At 43.5% G+C, this 21697-nt stretch overlaps 1 protein-coding gene across 4 annotated transcripts in view; it reads right to left on the reverse strand.

The window, feature by feature from the left end:
* The window catches only part of LOC123760576 (15-hydroxyprostaglandin dehydrogenase [NAD(+)]), a 154126-nt gene that overhangs the window by 21951 nt on the left and 110478 nt on the right, over positions 1-21697 (reverse strand). For all 4 annotated transcript variants that reach the window (XM_045746259.2, XM_045746260.2, XM_069328378.1 and 1 more), the window contains 3 exons: positions 11567-11690; positions 11321-11427; positions 10307-10480 (listed from right to left, as the gene is read on the reverse strand). In XM_045746259.2, the coding sequence (XP_045602215.1) occupies positions 10307-10480; positions 11321-11427; positions 11567-11690 (405 nt within the window). The remainder of the gene's footprint in view (positions 1-10306; positions 10481-11320; positions 11428-11566; positions 11691-21697) is intronic.

The raw sequence follows: 21697 nt of genomic DNA on the forward strand, positions 1-21697 counted from the left end.
TCAAAATTATTCTCGGAGTCATCAAAAGGTATTCTCTAACTCACTTTTGGTCATTAAAGTTAATTTCTATGTTATAAAAGTTTGTCTCAGAGACATCTAAAGTTAATCTTAGAGTTATCAAATGTAATCTCTAACTCTCTTTTGTTCATCAAAGTTGATCTCAGAGTTAACAAAGGTAATCTCTAACTCACTCTCGTTCATCAAAGTTGTTTCAAAGACATCAAAGTTATTCAAAGAGCTAACAAAAGTTATTCTCAGAGTCACCTTCGTTCTTCAGAGAAACTTTCCAAAACATCTTTATTCATCAAAGTTATTCTCAGAGGCATAAAAGTCATTCTCAGAGCTATCAAACTTGTTCTCAAAGTCATCAAACTTATTCACAGAGTCATCAAAGTTAATCTAAGACATCATTTTTCATCAAAGATATTCTCTCTAAACCATCAATGTTCTTCTCTAAGACATAAAAGTTATTCTCAGAGTCACCTTCGTTCGTCAGAGAAACTTTCAAAACATCTTTGTTCATCAAACTTGTTTTCAAAGTCATCAAAAGTTAATCTAAGACATCTTCTTTCATCAAAGTTATTTTCAGAGACATCTAAAGTTATTCTCAGAGCTATCAAACTTGTTCTCAGAGTCATCAAATGTTATTCTCGAAGTCATCAAAGTTATTTTCAGAGACATCTAAAGTTAATTTCTATGTTATAAAGTTATTCTCAGAGACATCTAAAGTTAATCTTGGTCATCAAAGTTATTTTCAGAGACATCTAAAGTTAATTTCTATGTTATAAAGTTATTCTCAGAGACATCTAAAGTTAATCTTGGTCATCAAAGTTGTTCTCTAAACATCAATGTTGTTCTCCAAGACATCAAAGATGTTCTCAAAATCATAAAAGTTATTCCCAGAGCTATCAAAGTTAATCTCAGAGTTATCCAAAGATATTCTCATGTCCACAAAAGTTATTCCAAGAGACGTCAAAGTTGTTTCAAAGACATCAAAGTTAATCTCAGAGTTATCCAAAGACATTCTCAGAGACATCTAAAGTTATTCTCTAAGACATCAAAGTTGTTCTAAGAGTTATCAAAAGTTATTCTCAGTCATGATATGTTATTCTCTAACTCACTTCCATTCATCAAAGACATTCTCTAAGTCCTGAAAGTTATTCTCTAAAGACAACAAAGTCTTTCTCAGAGCTACCAAAGATGTTCTCTAAATCATAAAAGTTAATCTTAACTCACCTTCGTTCATTAGAGAAACTTTCCAATCCATATTCGTTGACCAGAGTTATTCTCAGAGTCATCAAAGCGATCTCTAATTCATCTTCGTTCTCCAAAGTTGTTCTCTAAGACACCTTCATTCATCAAAGAAACTCTCCTTCTTCCATCATGTTATTCTTTAAGACATCTTCAGTCATAAAATTTTCTCTCCAAAATGTAACTAGTTCAGCTTTTCATACCAAACCTGCATTTCTGTTAAAACATATTTTCTTAGTTGCTTTACCCTAAAACTGTTCTCTGAACTACACTGTTCAAACCTACGTAACCTATCCTCTCCACCCAATGTTACTTAGTTAACGTAACGTTCCTAAACCTAGCTTTACCTATCCTAACATACCTTACCTTACCTTCCCTATCTTACCTAACTTTACCTATCCTAACATAACTTACCTTACCTTCCCTATCTTACCTAACTTTACCTATCCTAACATAACTTACCTTACCTTCCCTAACTTAACCTAACTTTACCTATCCTAACTTAACTTACCTAACTTATTCTGCTTAACATAACTTACCTTACCTTCCCTATCTTACCTAACTTTACCTATCCTATCCTAACCTAACTTGTCTTACCTAACTTAATCTTACTTTCCCAAACTGATGTATCCTAACTTATCTAGTCCAACCAGACATGATCTAACTTAAGTATTCCTTCTTGTCTTTGTGTTTCGTCAATCATTGTCTCATATTCATTTACTCATTTCATTAGTTAATTTCTCAAATGGTCACTTATGCATTTCAAGTGCTATTTGTTAGAGATTGGATATTTAAGCATTTCAAAGAATTATAATTTCTCAAATGGACGTTTTTGCATTTCAAGTGCTATTTGTTAGAGATTGAATATTTAAGCATTTCAAAGAATTTTTGTTATATATGGGCATTTACTCATTTCAAGGGATAATTTCTCAAATGGACGTTTTTGCATTTCAAGTGTTATTTGTTTAAGAATGGGTATTTAACCATTTCAAAGGATTTTTGTTATATATGGGAACTTACTCGTTTCAAGGGCTAATTTCTCAAATGGTCATTTTTGCAGATCAAGTGTTATTTGTTTAAGATTGGGTATTTAACCATCTCAAAGGATTTTTGTTATATATGGGAACTTACTCGTTTCAAGGGCTAATTTCTCAAATGGTCATTTTTGCAGATCAAGGGTTATTTGTTAAAGTTCATCAAGTTGCCCATAAGTTGTATTAGTAGGTTCTATCTTATGTTCTTATTTCCCAACCCCTTAACCTAACCTCTTGTAATCTTAGTGTATTTAGTAGGTTCTATCTTATGTTCTTATTTCCCAACCCCTTAACCTACCTCTTGTAATCTTAGTGTATTTAGTAGGTTCTATCTTATGTTCTTATTCCCCAACCCTTTAACCTAACCTTTCAAATGTAGTTTATTGTGTTTTGACATATTTGTTTAATATATTATCCTTTTCCTAACCTTTCAGATGTAGTTTTGTTTCTCCTTTTTGTATATTTTTACCCAAACCATCTTTCCTTCTTTACTTTGTTTTCACATATAAGTTCATTCTTTATCATAGTAATAATAAAAATTACAATAGTAAAGAATCAGATCTACTAAGACTTGAATTTGAGAAACAAGAGCTCGAGGGAGTGAGAGCATGAAAGAAGAGCAAGGAGTAAGAGAGAGGGGGCGGAAGAAAATGGGACCAAAGAAGAGAGAATGAGAGAGAGTGTGGGCATGGGAGCACTAAGACTTGAATTGAGAAAAAGAAAAACTAAGTGAATGAGAATGAGGGTGTGAGAATGGGAGCAATAAGACTTGAATTTGAGAAACAAGAGAGCATTTGAGCAAATGAGGGAGAGAGAGGGGGAGGAAGAGAGAGAATAAGGGAGAGAGATAGAAAAGGAGGGTTAGAAGGAGTAGGAGAATCAAAGTAAAGAAGGAAAGATGGTTTGGGTAAAAATATACAAAAAGGAGAAACAAAACTACATCTGAAAGGTTAGGAAAAGGATAATATATTAAACAAATATGTCAAAACACAATAAACTACATTTGAAAGGTTAGGTTAAAGGGTTGGGGAATAAGAACATAAGATAGAACCTACTAAATACACTAAGATTACAAGAGGTTAGGTTAAGGGGTTGGGGAATAAGAACATAAGATAGAACCTACTAAATACACTAAGATTACAAGAGGTAGGTTAAGGGGTTGGGGAATAAGAACATAAGATAGAACCTACTAAATACACTAAGATTACAAGAGGTTAGGTTAAGGGGTTGGGAAATAAGAACATAAGATAGAACCTACTAATACAACTTATGGGCAACTTGATGAACTTTAACAAATAACCCTTGATCTGCAAAAATGACCATTTGAGAAATTAGCCCTTGAAACGAGTAAGTTCCCATATATAACAAAAATCCTTTGAGATGGTTAAATACCCAATCTTAAACAAATAACACTTGATCTGCAAAAATGACCATTTGAGAAATTAGCCCTTGAAACGAGTAAGTTCCCATATATAACAAAAATCCTTTGAAATGGTTAAATACCCATTCTTAAACAAATAACACTTGAAATGCAAAAACGTCCATTTGAGAAATTATCCCTTGAAATGAGTAAATGCCCATATATAACAAAAATTCTTTGAAATGCTTAAATATTCAATCTCTAACAAATAGCACTTGAAATGCAAAAACGTCCATTTGAGAAATTATAATTCTTTGAAATGCTTAAATATCCAATCTCTAACAAATAGCACTTGAAATGCATAAGTGACCATTTGAGAAATTAACTAATGAAATGAGTAAATGAATATGAGACAATGATTGGCGAAACACAAAGACAAGAAGGAATACTTAAGTTAGATCATGTCTGGTTGGACTAGATAAGTTAGGATACATCAGTTTGGGAAAGTAAGATTAAGTTAGGTAAGACAAGTTAGGTTAGGATAGGATAGGTAAAGTTAGGTAAGATAGGGAAGGTAAGGTAAGTTATGTTAAGCAGAATAAGTTAGGTAAGTTAAGTTAGGATAGGTAAAGTTAGGTTAAGTTAGGGAAGGTAAGGTAAGTTATGTTAGGATAGGTAAAGTTAGGTAAGATAGGGAAGGTAAGGTAAGTTATGTTAGGATAGGTAAAGTTAGGTAAGATAGGGAAGGTAAGGTAAGGTATGTTAGGATAGGTAAAGCTAGGTTTAGGAACGTTACGTTAACTAAGTAACATTGGGTGGAGAGGATAGGTTACGTAGGTTTGAACAGTGTAGTTCAGAGAACAGTTTTAGGGTAAAGCAACTAAGAAAATATGTTTTAACAGAAATGCAGGTTTGGTATGAAAAGCTGAACTAGTTACATTTTGGAGAGAAAATTTTATGACTGAAGATGTCTTAAAGAATAACATGATGGAAGAAGGAGAGTTTCTTTGATGAATGAAGGTGTCTTAGAGAACAACTTTGGAGAACGAAGATGAATTAGAGATCGCTTTGATGACTCTGAGAATAACTCTGGTCAACGAATATGGATTGGAAAGTTTCTCTAATGAACGAAGGTGAGTTAAGATTAACTTTTATGATTTAGAGAACATCTTTGGTAGCTCTGAGAAAGACTTTGTTGTCTTTAGAGAATAACTTTCAGGACTTAGAGAATGTCTTTGATGAATGGAAGTGAGTTAGAGAATAACATATCATGACTGAGAATAACTTTTGATAACTCTTAGAACAACTTTGATGTCTTAGAGAATAACTTTAGATGTCTCTGAGAATGTCTTTGGATAACTCTGAGATTAACTTTGATGTCTTTGAAACAACTTTGACGTCTCTTGGAATAACTTTTGTGGACATGAGAATATCTTTGGATAACTCTGAGATTAACTTTGATAGCTCTGGGAATAACTTTTATGATTTTGAGAACATCTTTGATGTCTTGGAGAACAACATTGATGTTTAGAGAACAACTTTGATGACCAAGATTAACTTTAGATGTCTCTGAGAATAACTTTATAACATAGAAATTAACTTTAGATGTCTCTGAAAATAACTTTGATGACCAAGATTAACTTTAGATGTCTCTGAGAATAACTTTATAACATAGAAATTAACTTTAGATGTCTCTGAAAATAACTTTGATGACTTCGAGAATAACATTTGATGACTCTGAGAACAAGTTTGATAGCTCTGAGAATAACTTTAGATGTCTCTGAAAATAACTTTGATGAAAGAAGATGTCTTAGATTAACTTTTGATGACTTTGAAAACAAGTTTGATGAACAAAGATGTTTTGAAAGTTTCTCTGACGAACGAAGGTGACTCTGAGAATAACTTTTATGTCTTAGAGAAGAACATTGATGGTTTAGAGAGAATATCTTTGATGAAAAATGATGTCTTAGATTAACTTTGATGACTCTGTGAATAAGTTTGATGACTTTGAGAACAAGTTTGATAGCTCTGAGAATGACTTTTATGCCTCTGAGAATAACTTTGATGAATAAAGATGTTTTGGAAAGTTTCTCTGAAGAACGAAGGTGACTCTGAGAATAACTTTTGTTAGCTCTTTGAATAACTTTGATGTCTTTGAAACAACTTTGATGAACGAGAGTGAGTTAGAGATTACCTTTGTTAACTCTGAGATCAACTTTGATGAACAAAAGAGAGTTAGAGATTACATTTGATAACTCTAAGATTAACTTTAGATGTCTCTGAGACAAACTTTTATAACATAGAAATTAACTTTAATGACCAAAAGTGAGTTAGAGAATACCTTTTGATGACTCCGAGAATAATTTTGATAGCTCTGAGAATGACTTTTGTTGTCTTGGAATAACTTTTGATTGTTCTGAGAATAACTTTTGTTGTCTCGGAATAACTTTTGATTGTGCTGAGAATAACTTTGAGGGCTTAGAGAATGTCTTTGATGAATGGAAGAGTCCCATTGAAGTCTTAAGGAAGTCTTTGATGTCTCGAAGGATGTCTTAGAGTGTAACTTTGGTGTCTTTGAGTAAGTCCTTGATGTATTGAAGAGTGTCTTTTGATTTATCGAAGAGTAACTTTGGTGTAACGGAGAGCACCTTTGACTATTTTTTTTCGTACTTGACGACATATAATTTTTACGAAAGTGCTGAAAAAGTTACATTTGACTATTTTAGTGCTCCACAAAGTATAAATGTCAGTTAAGAACGACGATGATAGATATCTTTGACTATATTTTCTGACTTGACGATGGATAAAGTTAGTTATGAACAGTGCTGAAAAGATTCCTTTGACAATTTTTAGCTAAGCGAAAGGCTGTTTTAGTTAAGAACAGTGTTGGAAAGAGACTACACATGACTATTTTCAGATGAGAGAAGTGATATTTTAGTTAAGAAATGACAAGGAAACATGATGAAGTAACTATTTTTAGTTGACTGATGAATACTTTAGTTAAGGAAAAAGACAAAACATGATGAACATGACTTTTTCTGATGATTGGCAGATAATTTTAGTTATGAAATGACAATGAAACATGATGAACACGGTTATTTTCTGATGAATGGGGAATATGTTTAGTTAAGAAATGATGAAAGTTATTATTTTTAGTTGATTGACGATGGATAAAAGCTAGATATGAACAGTTTTGGAAAGTTTCCTTTGACAATTTTTTTCTTGATGAAACATAGCGCCTGTTAAGAAAGTGCTGAAAAAAAGTTTCCTTTGACAATTTTTAGCTAAGAGAAAGGTTGTTTTAGTTAAGAACAGTGTTGAACGAGGCTATTTCTGACTATTTTTAGTTGACTGGATAATAAGTTTAGTTGAGAAATGACGAAAGTGACTATGTTTTTAGTTGATTGGTGAAAGATTTTTTAGTTAAGGAACGTTAGATAACATGTAAGGGGAAAAACCTAGAGAACATATGGGGAACATGGCAAAGAACATATGTAAGAAAAGTTGATGAATACAGTGAACATGCTGGGAATATGAACTTACAGAGAACATGAAAACATGATAAGGAGAATAGGGATTACAAAGAATGAACAATGGACTTGTGAAGAACATGGAGAATATGACAAAAGAATGTAGAAAACATGTAAGTGAAGGTGAAAAACGAAGTGATCTTGTGAGGAACATGAACTTGTAGAGGAACATGAATATTGACAAAGAACACAAAATATGGAAGTTAGCATGAATATTGAGTATAAAAGTTGTAAAGAGAACATGTGATGAATATGAAAACATAGAAAATATGACTAGAATTTGTAGAGAACATAATGAGACTAAGAGAAAGATTACATAAAAAATTGAGATACTTGTGAAAATATGAACTGAATGGGACTGTGAACATTTGAAGAACATGGAGTGAACACGGATGAGAATACGAAGAACACAGTGAATATAGAGAAAATATGCAAATACAGTATGATTATTGAAGGTTTTGATACGTTGGGGATGAGAAGGTAAGGGAGGGAAAGGGTAAGAGTTAAGCTGGAGACGGACTTGATCGAAAATATTTATGTCTGATGATCTAAGGCTGAGGGAATGGAGCTTGGTTAATGCCCTGATTAATTTTACTACGTTAGAAAATAAGGTGATCTTAAATCTCATGTGATATAGTTGGAAATAAAGAACTTGTACAAAATGAACTAAGCTGGGGCACAAGAGTTGAAACTTGATAACTGAACTGGTTTTTATTTACTATGTCTGAAAATGTAGTTGGGTGATTTGGACTGAGAGTAATGAATTTACAAAAGTGAGCTTGGACAGAGGACAAGAGCTAGAGTTTTATAATTGTTTACTTCATATTTACTATGTCTGAAATACAGAGGGTAAAAAATTTCGGGGAAATTGATGGTTTAAAGACTTGAGGGTGGAAGAGGGTGGGGGACGAGAGCTGGAGCTCAGTAACTGACTTGATCTTATTTACTAACTTTGAAGTATGTCTGCTTTTAATTTTAGGGAAATTGATGGGTTATTTACAAAGATACGAAGGAGAACTAAGGCGGAGACGAGAGCTGGAGCTCAGTAACTGACTTGATCTTATTTACGGTGTCTGAAATACAGTGGGTAGAAATTTCAGGGAAATTGGACTGATACTAACGAAGATACGAGAGAGAGCTAAGGCGGAGGACAAGCGCTGGAGCTTGGTAACTGTTTTGATCTTATTTACGGTGCCCGAAATACAGAGGGTAAAAATTTCAGGGAAATTGGACTGATACTAACGAAGATACGAGAGAGAGCTAAGGCGGAGGACAAGCGCTGGAGCTTGGTAACTGTTTTGATCTTATTTATGGTGCCTGAAATACAGAGGGTAAAAATTTCAGGGAAATTGGACTGATACTAACGAAGATACGAGAGAGAGCTAAGGCGGAGGACAAGCGCTGGAGCTTGGTAACTAAATTACTGTATTGAACTACATTTGAAATATGATTATTTTTAAATTTTAGAGGGATTGGAATGATAGTATTCATTATACGACAGGGGACTAAGGTGGGGGAACGTGAGCTAGAACATGCTTACTAACATGATTTATTTGTGTAAAACTGACTTGCTTAATGAAAAGGAGCAAACATACGATGTTGGAAAATAGTTGAACTGAACTGAATGAAAGGAGAGAGAGAGAGAGAGAGAGGAGGGACGGTCCAGATATTATGAAGAAGATAAGATAAGATAAGAGCCGACTGGCTGGCCGGGCGTAAGGTAAATAAAGGTGACGCGAGAGATTGCGAGGTAAGGGGGGAGGGAGGGGGGTGTGATGTACGAAACCCTGAAAACCATGACTTACACAGGTGATTTTCTAAATTTATATGAATAACTAAGGCTTACATAGACGATTTTTCTAAGTTGAAAACATGTAAAACATGTCCGTAGAGTTCTCCTGGAAACCCTAAAGCGCTACATACGTTACTTGAATTTGTCCCATAAGGCCTTAACAAACTTCTAAGTCTCGGAAATTATTTTTCTCATAAGAACTTTAACAAACTCGTATGACATTATTTTTCATTATAAGAATTCCCTAATTCCAAATCTGTGACTCCCCAAATTCACCTGAAAACCATGGCAACGCACAGGGGAATTTTCTCCCCCCCAAATTCACCTGAAAACCATGGCAACGCACAGGGGAATTTTTCTCCCCCCCAAATTCACCTGAAAACCATGGCAACGCACAGGGGAATTTTCTCCCAGAAAAAAAAATTCCCCTGTGCGTTGCCAACCCTACTACTAATAGATACCCTTAAAAGCTTCATAGAAAACACCGACCTTACCTAACCTTGTTAGTATCTTTAGATAAGCATCTTATTGCTTCGTAATTACAATTATTACTTAACCTATACCTATAATAGGTTAAGTAACAATTGTAATTACGAAGCTATAAGATGCTTATCTTAAGATACCTATACCTATAATAGGTTAAGTAACAATTGTAATTACGAAGCTATAAGATGCTTATCTTAAGATACTAACAAGGTTAGGTAAGGTCGGTGTTTTCTATGAAGCTTTTTAAGGGTATCTATTATGTATAGCATATCACCTATGCACTTATTTAATAAGTCAATATTGACTTTACGAATTTGCGAGAACGGGTTGCATTATTAGTTTGGTTTACCTTGGCAGGAAGATGGTTAGTGTACAGGCAGTGATTTATCCTTGGTGCATTAAGCGGCTCGGTAATTATTTAACATTAAAAATATTGAATTATTATTAGGTTAAACTCAAGTCTATTTTTTCTTTAAGTGTTGGGTTGCTGCAGTGCAAGATTTTTCTCAAAAGACTATGAATAGTAATGCAGTTATTTATGGTGTTCTAATACTAGTTAAATGACAGTATATGCCACCAAAATTTACTTAAATTTGTTCATATTTTATACAAGATATACATTTAATACAATATATACATTTATACATTACTGAACTGTAAAAGGTACTTTTGACTATATTCAGGAGACAAAATGAAAATTAAATAACAATATAACTAATATTCATTGTTTGACTTTTCTTGTGTCGCATCGTGAAGATTATTGCCAATGATATAACACGGATATGCTAGAGATCGAGAGGGAGGGATGAAACTTGAATAACATGAAGAAACATAAACAGTAGGCTGTAGTCACCCCTAAACTCCTGGTGAGGCCAACGATAGCGTGTTTGGTAGAGGCGTAGACGGGTCCCAGGGGTGCCGCCTTGAGCCCCGTGATGCTGGAGATGTTGACCACCACGCCCCCAGCGCCGCTCTTGTTGATGCCCATCTTCTCCAGGCCCAGCAGCGTTCCCCGTATGCAGCCGCCCTGCATCAGGAGACTCCTCATAGTATACAATAATGTAATGGTGATTTATCCTTCGTGCGGTAAGCGGCTCGATAATTATTTAACATTATAAATATTGAATTATTATTAAGTTAAATTCAAGTCTATTATTCTGCTAGTTCTGCTCGTGTACAAGTCTCATAGCTGATGTCATCTGCATCATTGTGCTTGCTCCCGCATGTGTGTTTTTGTGGTTAAAAAGAAAACACAAAAGTTTTTTAGTGGAAACTTCCACTTCCACACAGAAGTGGAAGCTTCCATTTCTGTGTGGAAGTTATAACAATTCCCGGTTGCTGGGGGCAGAAAAAACTGTACTAGAGTTTTGGCTGCCTGTTCCCTGACACAATGAATTAACTGAGTAGATGGCATGACTGTTTAGCCGTAACTTTTCGTTTTGGCAAAAAATTACAGCTAAGTGGCCCCCTTTTTTTGTGGCGGGTCTATCCTTGAACACAAGTTGTTGGGTTCTTTCTTAATAGGGAGGAAAAAGGTGGGAGGGAAGGAATAGAAATAGGGAGGAAATATTATTTTCTTTGCGATAGTGCATATTCACTACAATTTAAGAAGGAAAGTGGAGAGTTTTTTACCTTATAATAGGCAAGAATTAGGATTATGTAATAAGATTGTCACAAGTCCAGCTCAGAGAGATAATAGCCCCAAATAAGGGGATTTTGCTAAGATACAATTGATTAGAATTTGAAGTAAAATAAAAATTGCTGAATATGTATTCTACATACAGGATGTTGTCATGAAATAGGCAAAAGAGAAAAGAGCATGGAGAAAGGAAGGAATGTTTGAGTATTACTGGAAAAAGCAACTCACCAAGTTAACATCAACTGTCTTCTGCCAGTTCTGCTCATTGCCAATACCCGCATTGTTGATAAGTAGTGAGACGGGCCCCAGCCTCTCAACGGCGGCTTCCCAAGCTCCTGCAAGTTTGGCAAGCCTAATCACTCCCTGGCTAAAATAGTGTCTTTGGGTGTAGAACTCAAACATAAAATAAACCAAACTACAATGAATGCTGACAGTTCCTTGCTATCTATAATGTATTCGTGATAAAATTCTCACCTTTAAAAGCCTCATCTTTGGTGACGTCACAGTCGACGAAAATGACGTTGTCAGGGTTGTATTTGGCCTGAAGGTCCTGGAGTGTGACGGCGCCTGCCTCCTTGTCTATGTCAGCTATGCACACCTGCAATACCAGAGACTGGTCACTATTGTTACTTGAGGCAGTTCATCAACAGATAATTACACTTATTATCTAATCTAATTTAAACCTAACATGAATTTCGTAATCCAGGCTTATCTAACGAAAAAACAAAATATTTATATATACAAGAGTTTTTACATTCTTGTAAAGCCACCAGCCCGCATAGCGTTTTGGGCAAGTCCTTAATCCAAATTTTCCCCCCAGAATACGACCCCCCAAATCGTTTAACAACCAGATACTCATTCACTGCTGCGGGAATAAAGGCAAAGGTTAAGGACTGGCACCTGATCACTCCTCCCCGGCCAGAATATGAACCCAGGCCAAAGTGCTTGCGAAGTGCCGGCGAGTGCTCTACCACTACACCACAGAGACTGCTCTCATTAGTGTAAGATATACAGTTTAAGCCATCAACAAAAAAAGTAGTTGCAATTTGAGTGAACTGTACCCCAACCACTTAAACTAGATGGCAGAGCAACGGTTTCACTTCATGCAGGTCAGCGCTCAATCCCCGACTGCCCAAGTGATTGGGCACCATTCCTTCCCCCCCCCCTGGCAGCTGAGTGTACAGCACTTCGGATTTGTTGTCCTGAGGTTCCGGGTTCTTTCCCCGGTGGAGGCAGAGACAAATGGGCAAAATGTTTCTTTCACCCTAATGCCCCTGTTACCTAACAGTAAATAGGTACCTGGGGAGTTAGACAGCTGCTTCCTGGGGGTGTGTAACAAAAAGGAGGCATGGTCGAGGACCGGGCCGCGGGGACGCTAAGCCCCCGAAATCATCTCAAGATAACCTCAAGATAACCCCCTCCCCGTCCCATTCCAAATCCTTGTCCTGACCTAATCCTTGTCCTAAGTGCTATATAACCATAATAGCTTGGTACTTCTCCTGATAGTTCCCTTTCCTTTGTGTGAACTGCCTTTCTACGAACTGAACGAACCAAACAATAATGCACTTTGGAATTAGACAAGAAAATGTACAAGAAGAGAGAGTCTTAGATGAAAATGGAGACGGAAGGAATAGGTAAAAAAGATAACCGAGGGAGAATCCGAATAAGAAAGAAAAAATTAGAAGAGCCAGCACCAGCGTCCACCAGACAGCCCGCCAGCACCAGCGTCCACCAGACAGCCAGCCAGCACCAGCGTCCACCAGACAGCCAGCCAGCACCAGCGTCCACCAGACAGCCAGCCAGCACCAGCGTCCACCAGACAGCCAGCCAGCACCAGCGTCCACCAGACAGCCTGCCAGCACCAGCGTCCACCAGACAGCCTGCCAGCACCAGCGTCCACCAGACAGCCCGCCAGCACCAGCGTCCACCAGACAGCCAGTCAGCACCAGCGTCCACCAGACAGCCAGTCAGTACCAGCGTCCACCAGACAGCCCGCCAGCACCAGCGTCCACCAGACAGCCAGTCAGTACCAGCGTCCACCAGACAGCCAGCCAGCACCAGCGTCCACCAGACAGCCAGTCAGTACCAGCGTCCACCAGACAGCCCGCCAGCACCAGCGTCCACCAGACAGCCAGCCAGCACCAGCGTCCACCAGACAGCCCGCCAGCACCCGCGTCCACCAGACAGCCAGCCAGCACCAGCGTCCACCAGACAGCCAGCCAGCAAAAGCGTCCACCAGACAACCCGCCAGCACCAGCGTCCACCAGACAGCCAGCCAGCACCAGCGTCCACCAGACAGCCAGCCAGCACCAGCGTCCACCAGACAGCCAGCCAGCAAAAGCGTCCACCAGACAACCCGCCAGCACCAGCGTCCACCAGACAGCCAGCCAGCACCAGCGTCCACCAGACAGCCAGCCAGCACCAGCGTCCACCAGACAGCCAGCCAGCAAAAGCGTCCACCAGACAACCCGCCAGCACCAGCGTCCACAAGACAGCCAGCCAGCACCAGCGTCCACCAGACAGCCAGCCAGCACCAGCGTCCACCAGACAGCCCGCCAGCACCAGCGTCCACCAGACAGCCAGCCAGCACCAGCGTCCACCAGACAGCCAGCCAGCACCAGCGTCCACCAGACAGCCCGCCAGCACCAGCGTCCACCAGACAGCCAGCCAGCACCAGCGTCCACCAGACAGCCAGCCAGCACCAGCGTCCACCAGACAGCCAGCCAGTACCAGCGTCCACCAGACAGCCAGCCAGCACCAGCGTCCACCAGACAGCCAGCCAGCACCAGCGTCCACTAGACAGCCAGCACCAGCGTCCACCAGACAGCCAGCCAGCACCAGCGTCCACCAGACAGCCAGCCAGCACCAGCGTCCACCAGACAGCCAGCACCAGCGTCCACCAGACAGCCTGCCAGAACCAGCGTCCACCAGACAGCCAGCACCAGCGTCCACCAGACAGCCAGCCAGCACCAGCGTCCACCAGACAGCCAGCACCAGCGTCCACCAGACAGCCTGCCAGCACCAGCGTCCACCAGACAGCCAGTCAGCACCAGCGTCCACCAGACAGCCAGCACCAGCGTCCACCAGACAGCCAGCACCAGCGTAAACCAGACAGCCAGCACCAGCGTCCACCAGACAGCCAGCCAGCACCAGCGTCCACCAGACAGCCAGTCAGTACCAGCGTCCACCAGACAGCCAGCCAGCACCAGCGTCCACCAGACAGCCAGACAGTACCAGCATCCACCAGACAGCTTGCCAGCACCAGCGTCCACCAGACAGCCAGTCAGCACCAGCGTCCACCAGACAGCCAGCCAGCACCAGCGTCCACCAGACAGCCAGCCAGCACCAGCGTCCACCAGACAGCCAGCCAGCACCAGCGTCCACCAGACAGCCCGCCAGCACCAGCGTCCACCAGACAGCCAGCCAGCACCAGCGTCCACCAGACAGCCAGCACCAGCGTCCACCAGACAGCCAGCCAGCACCAGCGTCCACCAGACAGCCAGCCAGCACCAGCGTCCACCAGACAGCCAGACAGTACCAGCGTCCACCAGACAGCCTGCCAGCACCAGCGTCCACCAGACAGCCAGTCAGCACCAGCGTCCACCAGACAGCCAGCCAGCACCAGCGTCCACCAGACAGCCTGCCAGCACCAGCGTCCACCAGACAGCCAGTCAGCACCAGCGTCCACCAGACAGCCAGCACCAGCGTCCACCAGACAGCCAGCACCAGCGTCCACCAGACAGCCAGCCAGCACCAGCGTCCACCAGACAGCCAGTCAGCACCAGCGTCCACCAGACAGCCAGCACCAGCGTCCACCAGACAGCCAGCACCAGCGTCCACCAGACAGCCAGCACCAGCGTCCACCAGACAGCCAGCCAGCACCAGCGTCCACCAGACAGCCAGCCAGCACCAGCGTCCACCAGACAGCCAGTCAGCACCAGCGTCCACCAGACAGCCAGCACCAGCGTCCACCAGACAGCCAGCCAGCACCAGCGTCCACCAGACAGCCAGCCAGCACCAGCGTCCACCAGACAGCCAGCCAGCACCAGCGTCCACCAGACAGCCAGTCAGCACCAGCGTCCACCAGACAGCCAGCACCAGCGTCCACCAGACAGCCAGCCAGCACCAGCGTCCACCAGACAGCCAGCCAGCACCAGCGTCCACCAGACAGCCAGCACCAGCGTCCACCAGACAGCCATCCAGCACCAGCGTCCACCAGACAGCCAGTCAGCACCAGCGTCCACCAGACAGCCTGCCAGCACCAGCGTCCACCAGACAGCCCGCCAGCACCAGCGTCCACCAGACAGCCAGCACCAGCGTCCACCAGACAGCCAGTCAGCACCAGCGTCCACCAGACAGCCAGCACCAGCGTCCACCAGACAGCCAGCCAGCACCAGCGTCCACCAGACAGCCAGCCAGCAACAGCGTCCACCAGACAGCCAGTCAGCACCAGCGTCCACCAGACAGCCAGCACCAGCGTCCACCAGACAGCCAGTCAGCACCAACGTCCACCAGACAGCCAGCCAGCACCAGCGTCCACCAGACAGCCAGTCAGCACCAGCGTCCACCAGACAGCCAGCCAGCACCAGCGTCCACCAGACAGCCAGTCAGCACCAGCGTCCACCAGACAGCCTGCCAGCACCAGCGTCCACCAGACAGCCAGCCAGCACCAGCGTCCACCAGACAGCCAGTCAGCACCAGCGTCCACCAGACAGCCAGTCAGCACCAGCGTCCACCAGACAGCCAGCCAGCACCAGCGTCCACCAGACAGACAGTCAGCACCAGCGTCCACCAGACAGACAGTCAGCACCAGCGTCCACCAGACAGCCAGTCAGCACCAGCGTCCACCAGACAGCCAGCCAGCACCAGCGTCCACCAGACAGACAGTCAGCACCAGCGTCCACCAGACAGCCAGCCAGCACCAGCGTCCACCAGACAGCCAGTCAGCACCAGCGTCCACCAGTCAGCCTGCCAGCACCAGCGTCCACCAGACAGCCAGTCAGCACCAGCGTCCACCAGACAGCCAGTCAGCACCAGCGTCCACCAGACAGACAGTCAGCACCAGCGTCCACCAGACAGCCAGTCAGCACCAGCGTCCACCAGACAGCCAGCCAGCACCAGCGTCCACCAGACAGACAGTCAGCACCAGCGTCCACCAGACAGACCGTCAGCACCAGCGTCCACCAGACAGACAGCCAGCACCAGCGTCCACCAGACAGACAGTCAGCACCAGCGTCCACCAGACAGCCAGTCAGCACCAGCGTCCACCAGACAGCCTGCCAGCACCAGCGTCCACCAGACAGCCAGCCAGCACCAGCGTCCACCAGACAGCCAGTCAGCACCAGCGTCCACCAGACAGCCAGTCAGCACCAGCGTCCACCAGACAGCCAGCCAGCACCAGCGTCCACCAGACAGCCAGTCAGCACCAGCGTCCACCAGACAGCCAGTCAGCCAGTCAGCACCAGCGTCCACCAGACAGCCTGCCAGCACCAGCGTCCACCAGACAGCACCAGCGTCCACCAGACAGCCAGTCAGCACCAGCGTCCACCAGACAGCCAGCCAGCACCAGCGTCCACCAGACAGCCAGTCAGCACCAGCGTCCACCAGACAGCCTGCCAGCACCAGCGTCCACCAGACAGCCAGCCAGCACCAGCGTCCACCAGACAGCCAGTCAGCACCAGCGTCCACCAGACAGCCAGTCAGCACCAGCGTCCACCAGACAGCCAGCCAGCACCAGCGTCCACCAGACAGACAGTCAGCACCAGCGTCCACCAGACAGACAGTCAGCACCAGCGTCCACCAGACAGCCAGTCAGCACCAGCGTCCACCAGACAGCCAGCCAGCACCAGCGTCCACCAGACAGACAGTCAGCACCAGCGTCCACCAGACAGCCAGCCAGCACCAGCGTCCACCAGACAGCCAGTCAGCACCAGCGTCCACCAGTCAGCCTGCCAGCACCAGCGTCCACCAGACAGCCAGTCAGCACCAGCGTCCACCAGACAGCCAGTCAGCACCAGCGTCCACCAGACAGACAGTCAGCACCAGCGTCCACCAGACAGCCAGTCAGCACCAGCGTCCACCAGACAGCCAGCCAGCACCAGCGTCCACCAGACAGACAGTCAGCACCAGCGTCCACCAAACAGACCGTCAGCACCAGCGTCCACCAGACAGACAGCCAGCACCAGCGTCCACCAGACAGACAGTCAGCACCAGCGTCCACCAGACAGCCAGTCAGCACCAGCGTCCACCAGACAGCCTGCCAGCACCAGCGTCCACCAGACAGCCAGCCAGCACCAGCGTCCACCAGACAGCCAGTCAGCACCAGCGTCCACCAGACAGCCAGTCAGCACCAGCGTCCACCAGACAGCCAGCCAGCACCAGCGTCCACCAGACAGCCAGTCAGCACCAGCGTCCACCAGACAGCCAGTCAGCACCAGCGTCCACCAGACAGCCTGCCAGCACCAGCGTCCACCAGACAGCACCAGCGTCCACCAGACAGCCAGTCAGCACCAGCGTCCACCAGTCAGCCAGCCAGCACCAGCGTCCACCAGACAGCCTGCCAGCACCAGCGTCCACCAGACAGCCAGCCAGCACCAGCGTCCACCAGACAGCCTGCCAGCACCAGCGTCCACCAGACAGCCAGCCAGCACCAGCGTCCACCAGACAGCCAGTCAGCACCAGCGTCCACCAGACAGCCAGCACCAGCGTCCACCAGACAGCCAGCACCAGCGTCCACCAGACAGCCAGTCAGCACCAGCGTCCACCAGACAGCCTGCCAGCACCAGCGTCCACCAGACAGCACCAGCGTCCACCAGACAGCCAGTCAGCACCAGCGTCCACCAGTCAGCCAGCCAGCACCAGCGTCCACCAGACAGCCTGCCAGCACCAGCGTCCACCAGACAGCCCGCCAGCACCAGCGTCCACCAGACAGCCTGCCAGCACCAGCGTCCACCAGACAGCCCGCCAGCACCAGCGTCCACCAGACAGCCAGCCAGCACCAGCGTCCACTAGACAGCCCGCCACCACAACCATCTTTTTCCCCGAGATAATATATACTGACTGTCGCCGACACAAATATATTCTTGGACCGTATATGACAAATACTCGTAAAAAAATATGAATTCTGAATTATAAATAAATAATATTGGGAGTTTTTGCTAGAAGAATAGTGGTCGTGCCCTTGGACAAGCCGCCGACTTTCTCTCCCGTAGAGGCCACTAGAGATAGTGGGCCCCTCGTGTAGATTTAGGTAAATTTAAGTACGGTGCTTTAGTTTACAGTATAGACAAGCAGAGAACTGAAGTGAATGAAGAGCGTTTCGAGTCTTAGCTTAGAACAGAATGACAACTGTACAAAATGCTTGGCTCATAGATCAAGACGCCGCTGGGATTGGTCTTTTACACGTAGAGTTATAAATGCAGCAGTGATGAAGGAAGGAGTACGTGGGCCGCTTTAGGAGTGACGGGCTCCAGTTGCTACTCTCGGGGATGACGTGATGTAAATAATGGGGATGATGACGTGGTGCTTGAAATGGCGGAGATATAGTAGAGAGGCTTATATAAGGGTCGCGTGACGTCTAGATGGGACTTGGAGCAAACCGGCTAACCGGTTTTCTTATTAAGCCAGTTAGATGCATCTTTACTGACTGTCTGGGGAAACACGTGCAAACGTCTCTTCAAGGACGATGTTCGAGTTGTGTTGTAACAAGACAGTTTATGTTATATATCCGAATTTACGATGCTTATTTTAATCAATCTAATCGCTCAATATTATTAAATTAAAACTTCGAAGCTGAACAGCCATAATATGAGTACAAGTGTAATGACCAGAGTGTAAGATAAGATGAGAGTGTAAGATGAGACCAGAATGTAAGATAAGACCAGAGAGTAAGTTAAGCCCAGAGAGTGCGATAAGACCAGAGTGTAAGATAAGACCAGAGAGTAAGATAAGGCCAGAGTGTAAGATAAGATGTCGGAAAATCCGACACCATTTAATATATCATACAGATAATAGCTGTATTACCAACAAGTTACCCATAGAAAACGTAACTTGTAGTGGAATTACCATCTAAAGAAAACGGGATATCATCACCACATACCATTATAATTCACCAGCTATTCTGCTGGGAATTATTCTTAAATACATTAGTCTTTGGACTTTACCATCATAAAAACATCTTATATAAATTAACTTAATTATCAATATTAAAGTAGAGTAAATGTGACCCTTCTATCACTTTCTGAAATCTGGACAAAGTAGGCCAGGCGTCAGTGAGGAAGGAGGGCAGCCATTGTTGTTTATTGAGACCAGAGGCTCACACGGGAGCAAATTCGGCTCCTGTTAAATTTACTTGGACGTAGTGTTATGGAAACCAAAGGTGTACCATTTGTCAACACGCTGTCTACAAATTCAAGTTAAGTGTCTATCCGAAACCCGTTTATCATTCATTTATGGCCATTAATGTCAGGATATAGGGTTGACCCGGTTAGATCACGTGGAAGCCTCAAACTAAAGGTAATTAAGCCAGGTCTTAATGTTCTATGTACTGTTTTCTCTGATATACTTGTCATATATAGGTATCTGGCTTCACAGCTAGCGCACTTTTGACAGGTCAAGACGAGGATGCAAGATTGTGCACCAGTTACTGGGTGATATGGAAGCTACCTCAAAGAGGATAATTTGGTGTCTACACCCTAGTTATACCTGGTGGACTAACCTGCTGTACTATAAGATAAGGAACCTCTTCAATGTTTAATAGTATGTAGTCTATTACTGTAGTTTGATTGGCTGCATATGTGTAATATAAACCCCCCCTAATGTGTAGAGGATCGATTTGTGAGATTATGAGATTATTGCAGAAATACAGTCCACTTATCATTATACAAATTGCTATCGAAGTATATAAATTAACGTAAATATAAATTCATATAAATTAAACAAATATAAATCTCACAGGTCGGTTCCCACATTATTTGGTCATCTTCGAACCGGATGACGGATTATTTGATCCTTGTGAACCCACATTTGGTCATCTTAGTACCGGATGAACCAGTTAACCAGTGGATTCATTAAATATACTAGTGCAGTGTTATTTAAACAAAGGCCAGCCAGTCAAAGACGGAAGCGTAGCCTCGAGGGAGCTCAGGAGCCTCCCTCAGCCGAGTTCAGCCTTAGTCAGCGGTTTCATGCACACCCACAGATATTTGGTGGCGTGTTATTTCGTGAAATGACAGCGCTAATATAGAATCCAGCCAAATTAGTGACTGTGTCTTCGCGAGATTGTTCACGGATTTCGTGGTGTTACATTTCGCGAGAGATTATCCACGAATTTTGTGGACTTTATTTCGCGAGGTCACTAATAACATTTAATACTTCTAGATAATATTAGAAGTTTCATAGAGGCTAATTAAGAGGCTATTATCAATAATTGTGTATATTATTTCTCCAAAATAGAGAATTATTTAATATAAATTGCACTAGTGATCACAGTATAATATTTACTAATTGCCAACCCACAACAGGGTAGGATATTAACCATTGACTAGTTGAACTATTATCGTTCATCCTAGTCCCATTATTACAATAGTCAGTTGTACCCCTCACGTGCACACACCACACAGTGAGGTGGGGAGGTGTTTATATTGAACAACCTAACACCATTAATGAATGGTCCAGACCCTATTTTGGGTGTAATTTTTATCAACTCGAGTTGAGTTGTATATATAATAAATTACTTATGATCATTACACCTTTGAGTGATTAATTAGTGTCTCTACCATCCTAGGGTGATATAGAAGAGCTAACCTAAAGGTACTTCCATGACACTGGTTTATCACTCAAATCATTAGTGTGGATGATTGTATATATATAATGTGTATTAATTTTAAGTGCTAACCTCTAGTAGAGGTAGGATTACAGCCTAGTGAGTGCAGAATTTACCCTAGGCTATCATTAGAGTTTGTTCAGTATTATGAGCAGCCCAAGTACAAGCCCCACAAGGCTTCACCAACTAGCCAGTATGGATAATGCAGGGAGAATGAAAAGAACCCTTGCAGGTCTTAAAGGCCACTTAACAAGACAGATCAAGAAATGTGAAGATTTGTCACAACGATCAACAGTTGATTATGCTGACCTGGAAAGCTATTATCAAGCAGCTGCAGGTAAATTTGAGCAAATCAAATGTCAAATAGTAACATATGTGGCTGAACTTGCCAATACCAATTTATCAGAAACAGAAATAGACGACATTATGGTTGATCTTGCGAATTATGAAGATCACACTCAGGCCACGTTACAGCCTTATGTCAAATTAATTGCCCAGAACAAGGCAACAGCAACAACAACAACAGTTGCATCTAATACGAGTCAAGCAGAAGCTCGACTCCCTCCAATTAATTTACCCACTTTCTCAGGAAAAGATGAGGAAGATTGGGATGAATTTTGGAACAAATTCGTTGACCTTGTAGATTCAAAACAATCTTTACCAAAGAGTAGTAAATTCTCTTATTTGCAAGGCCAATTATCAGGTGAGGCTAAAACAGTAGTATCCCATCTGAGATTAACTAATGACGGCTATGATCTGGCAGTAAAACTCCTCAAGGATAA

Source organism: Procambarus clarkii, chromosome 21, assembly GCF_040958095.1.
Source record: "Procambarus clarkii isolate CNS0578487 chromosome 21, FALCON_Pclarkii_2.0, whole genome shotgun sequence".
In the NCBI taxonomy this organism is placed as follows: Eukaryota; Metazoa; Arthropoda; class Malacostraca; order Decapoda; family Cambaridae; genus Procambarus; species Procambarus clarkii.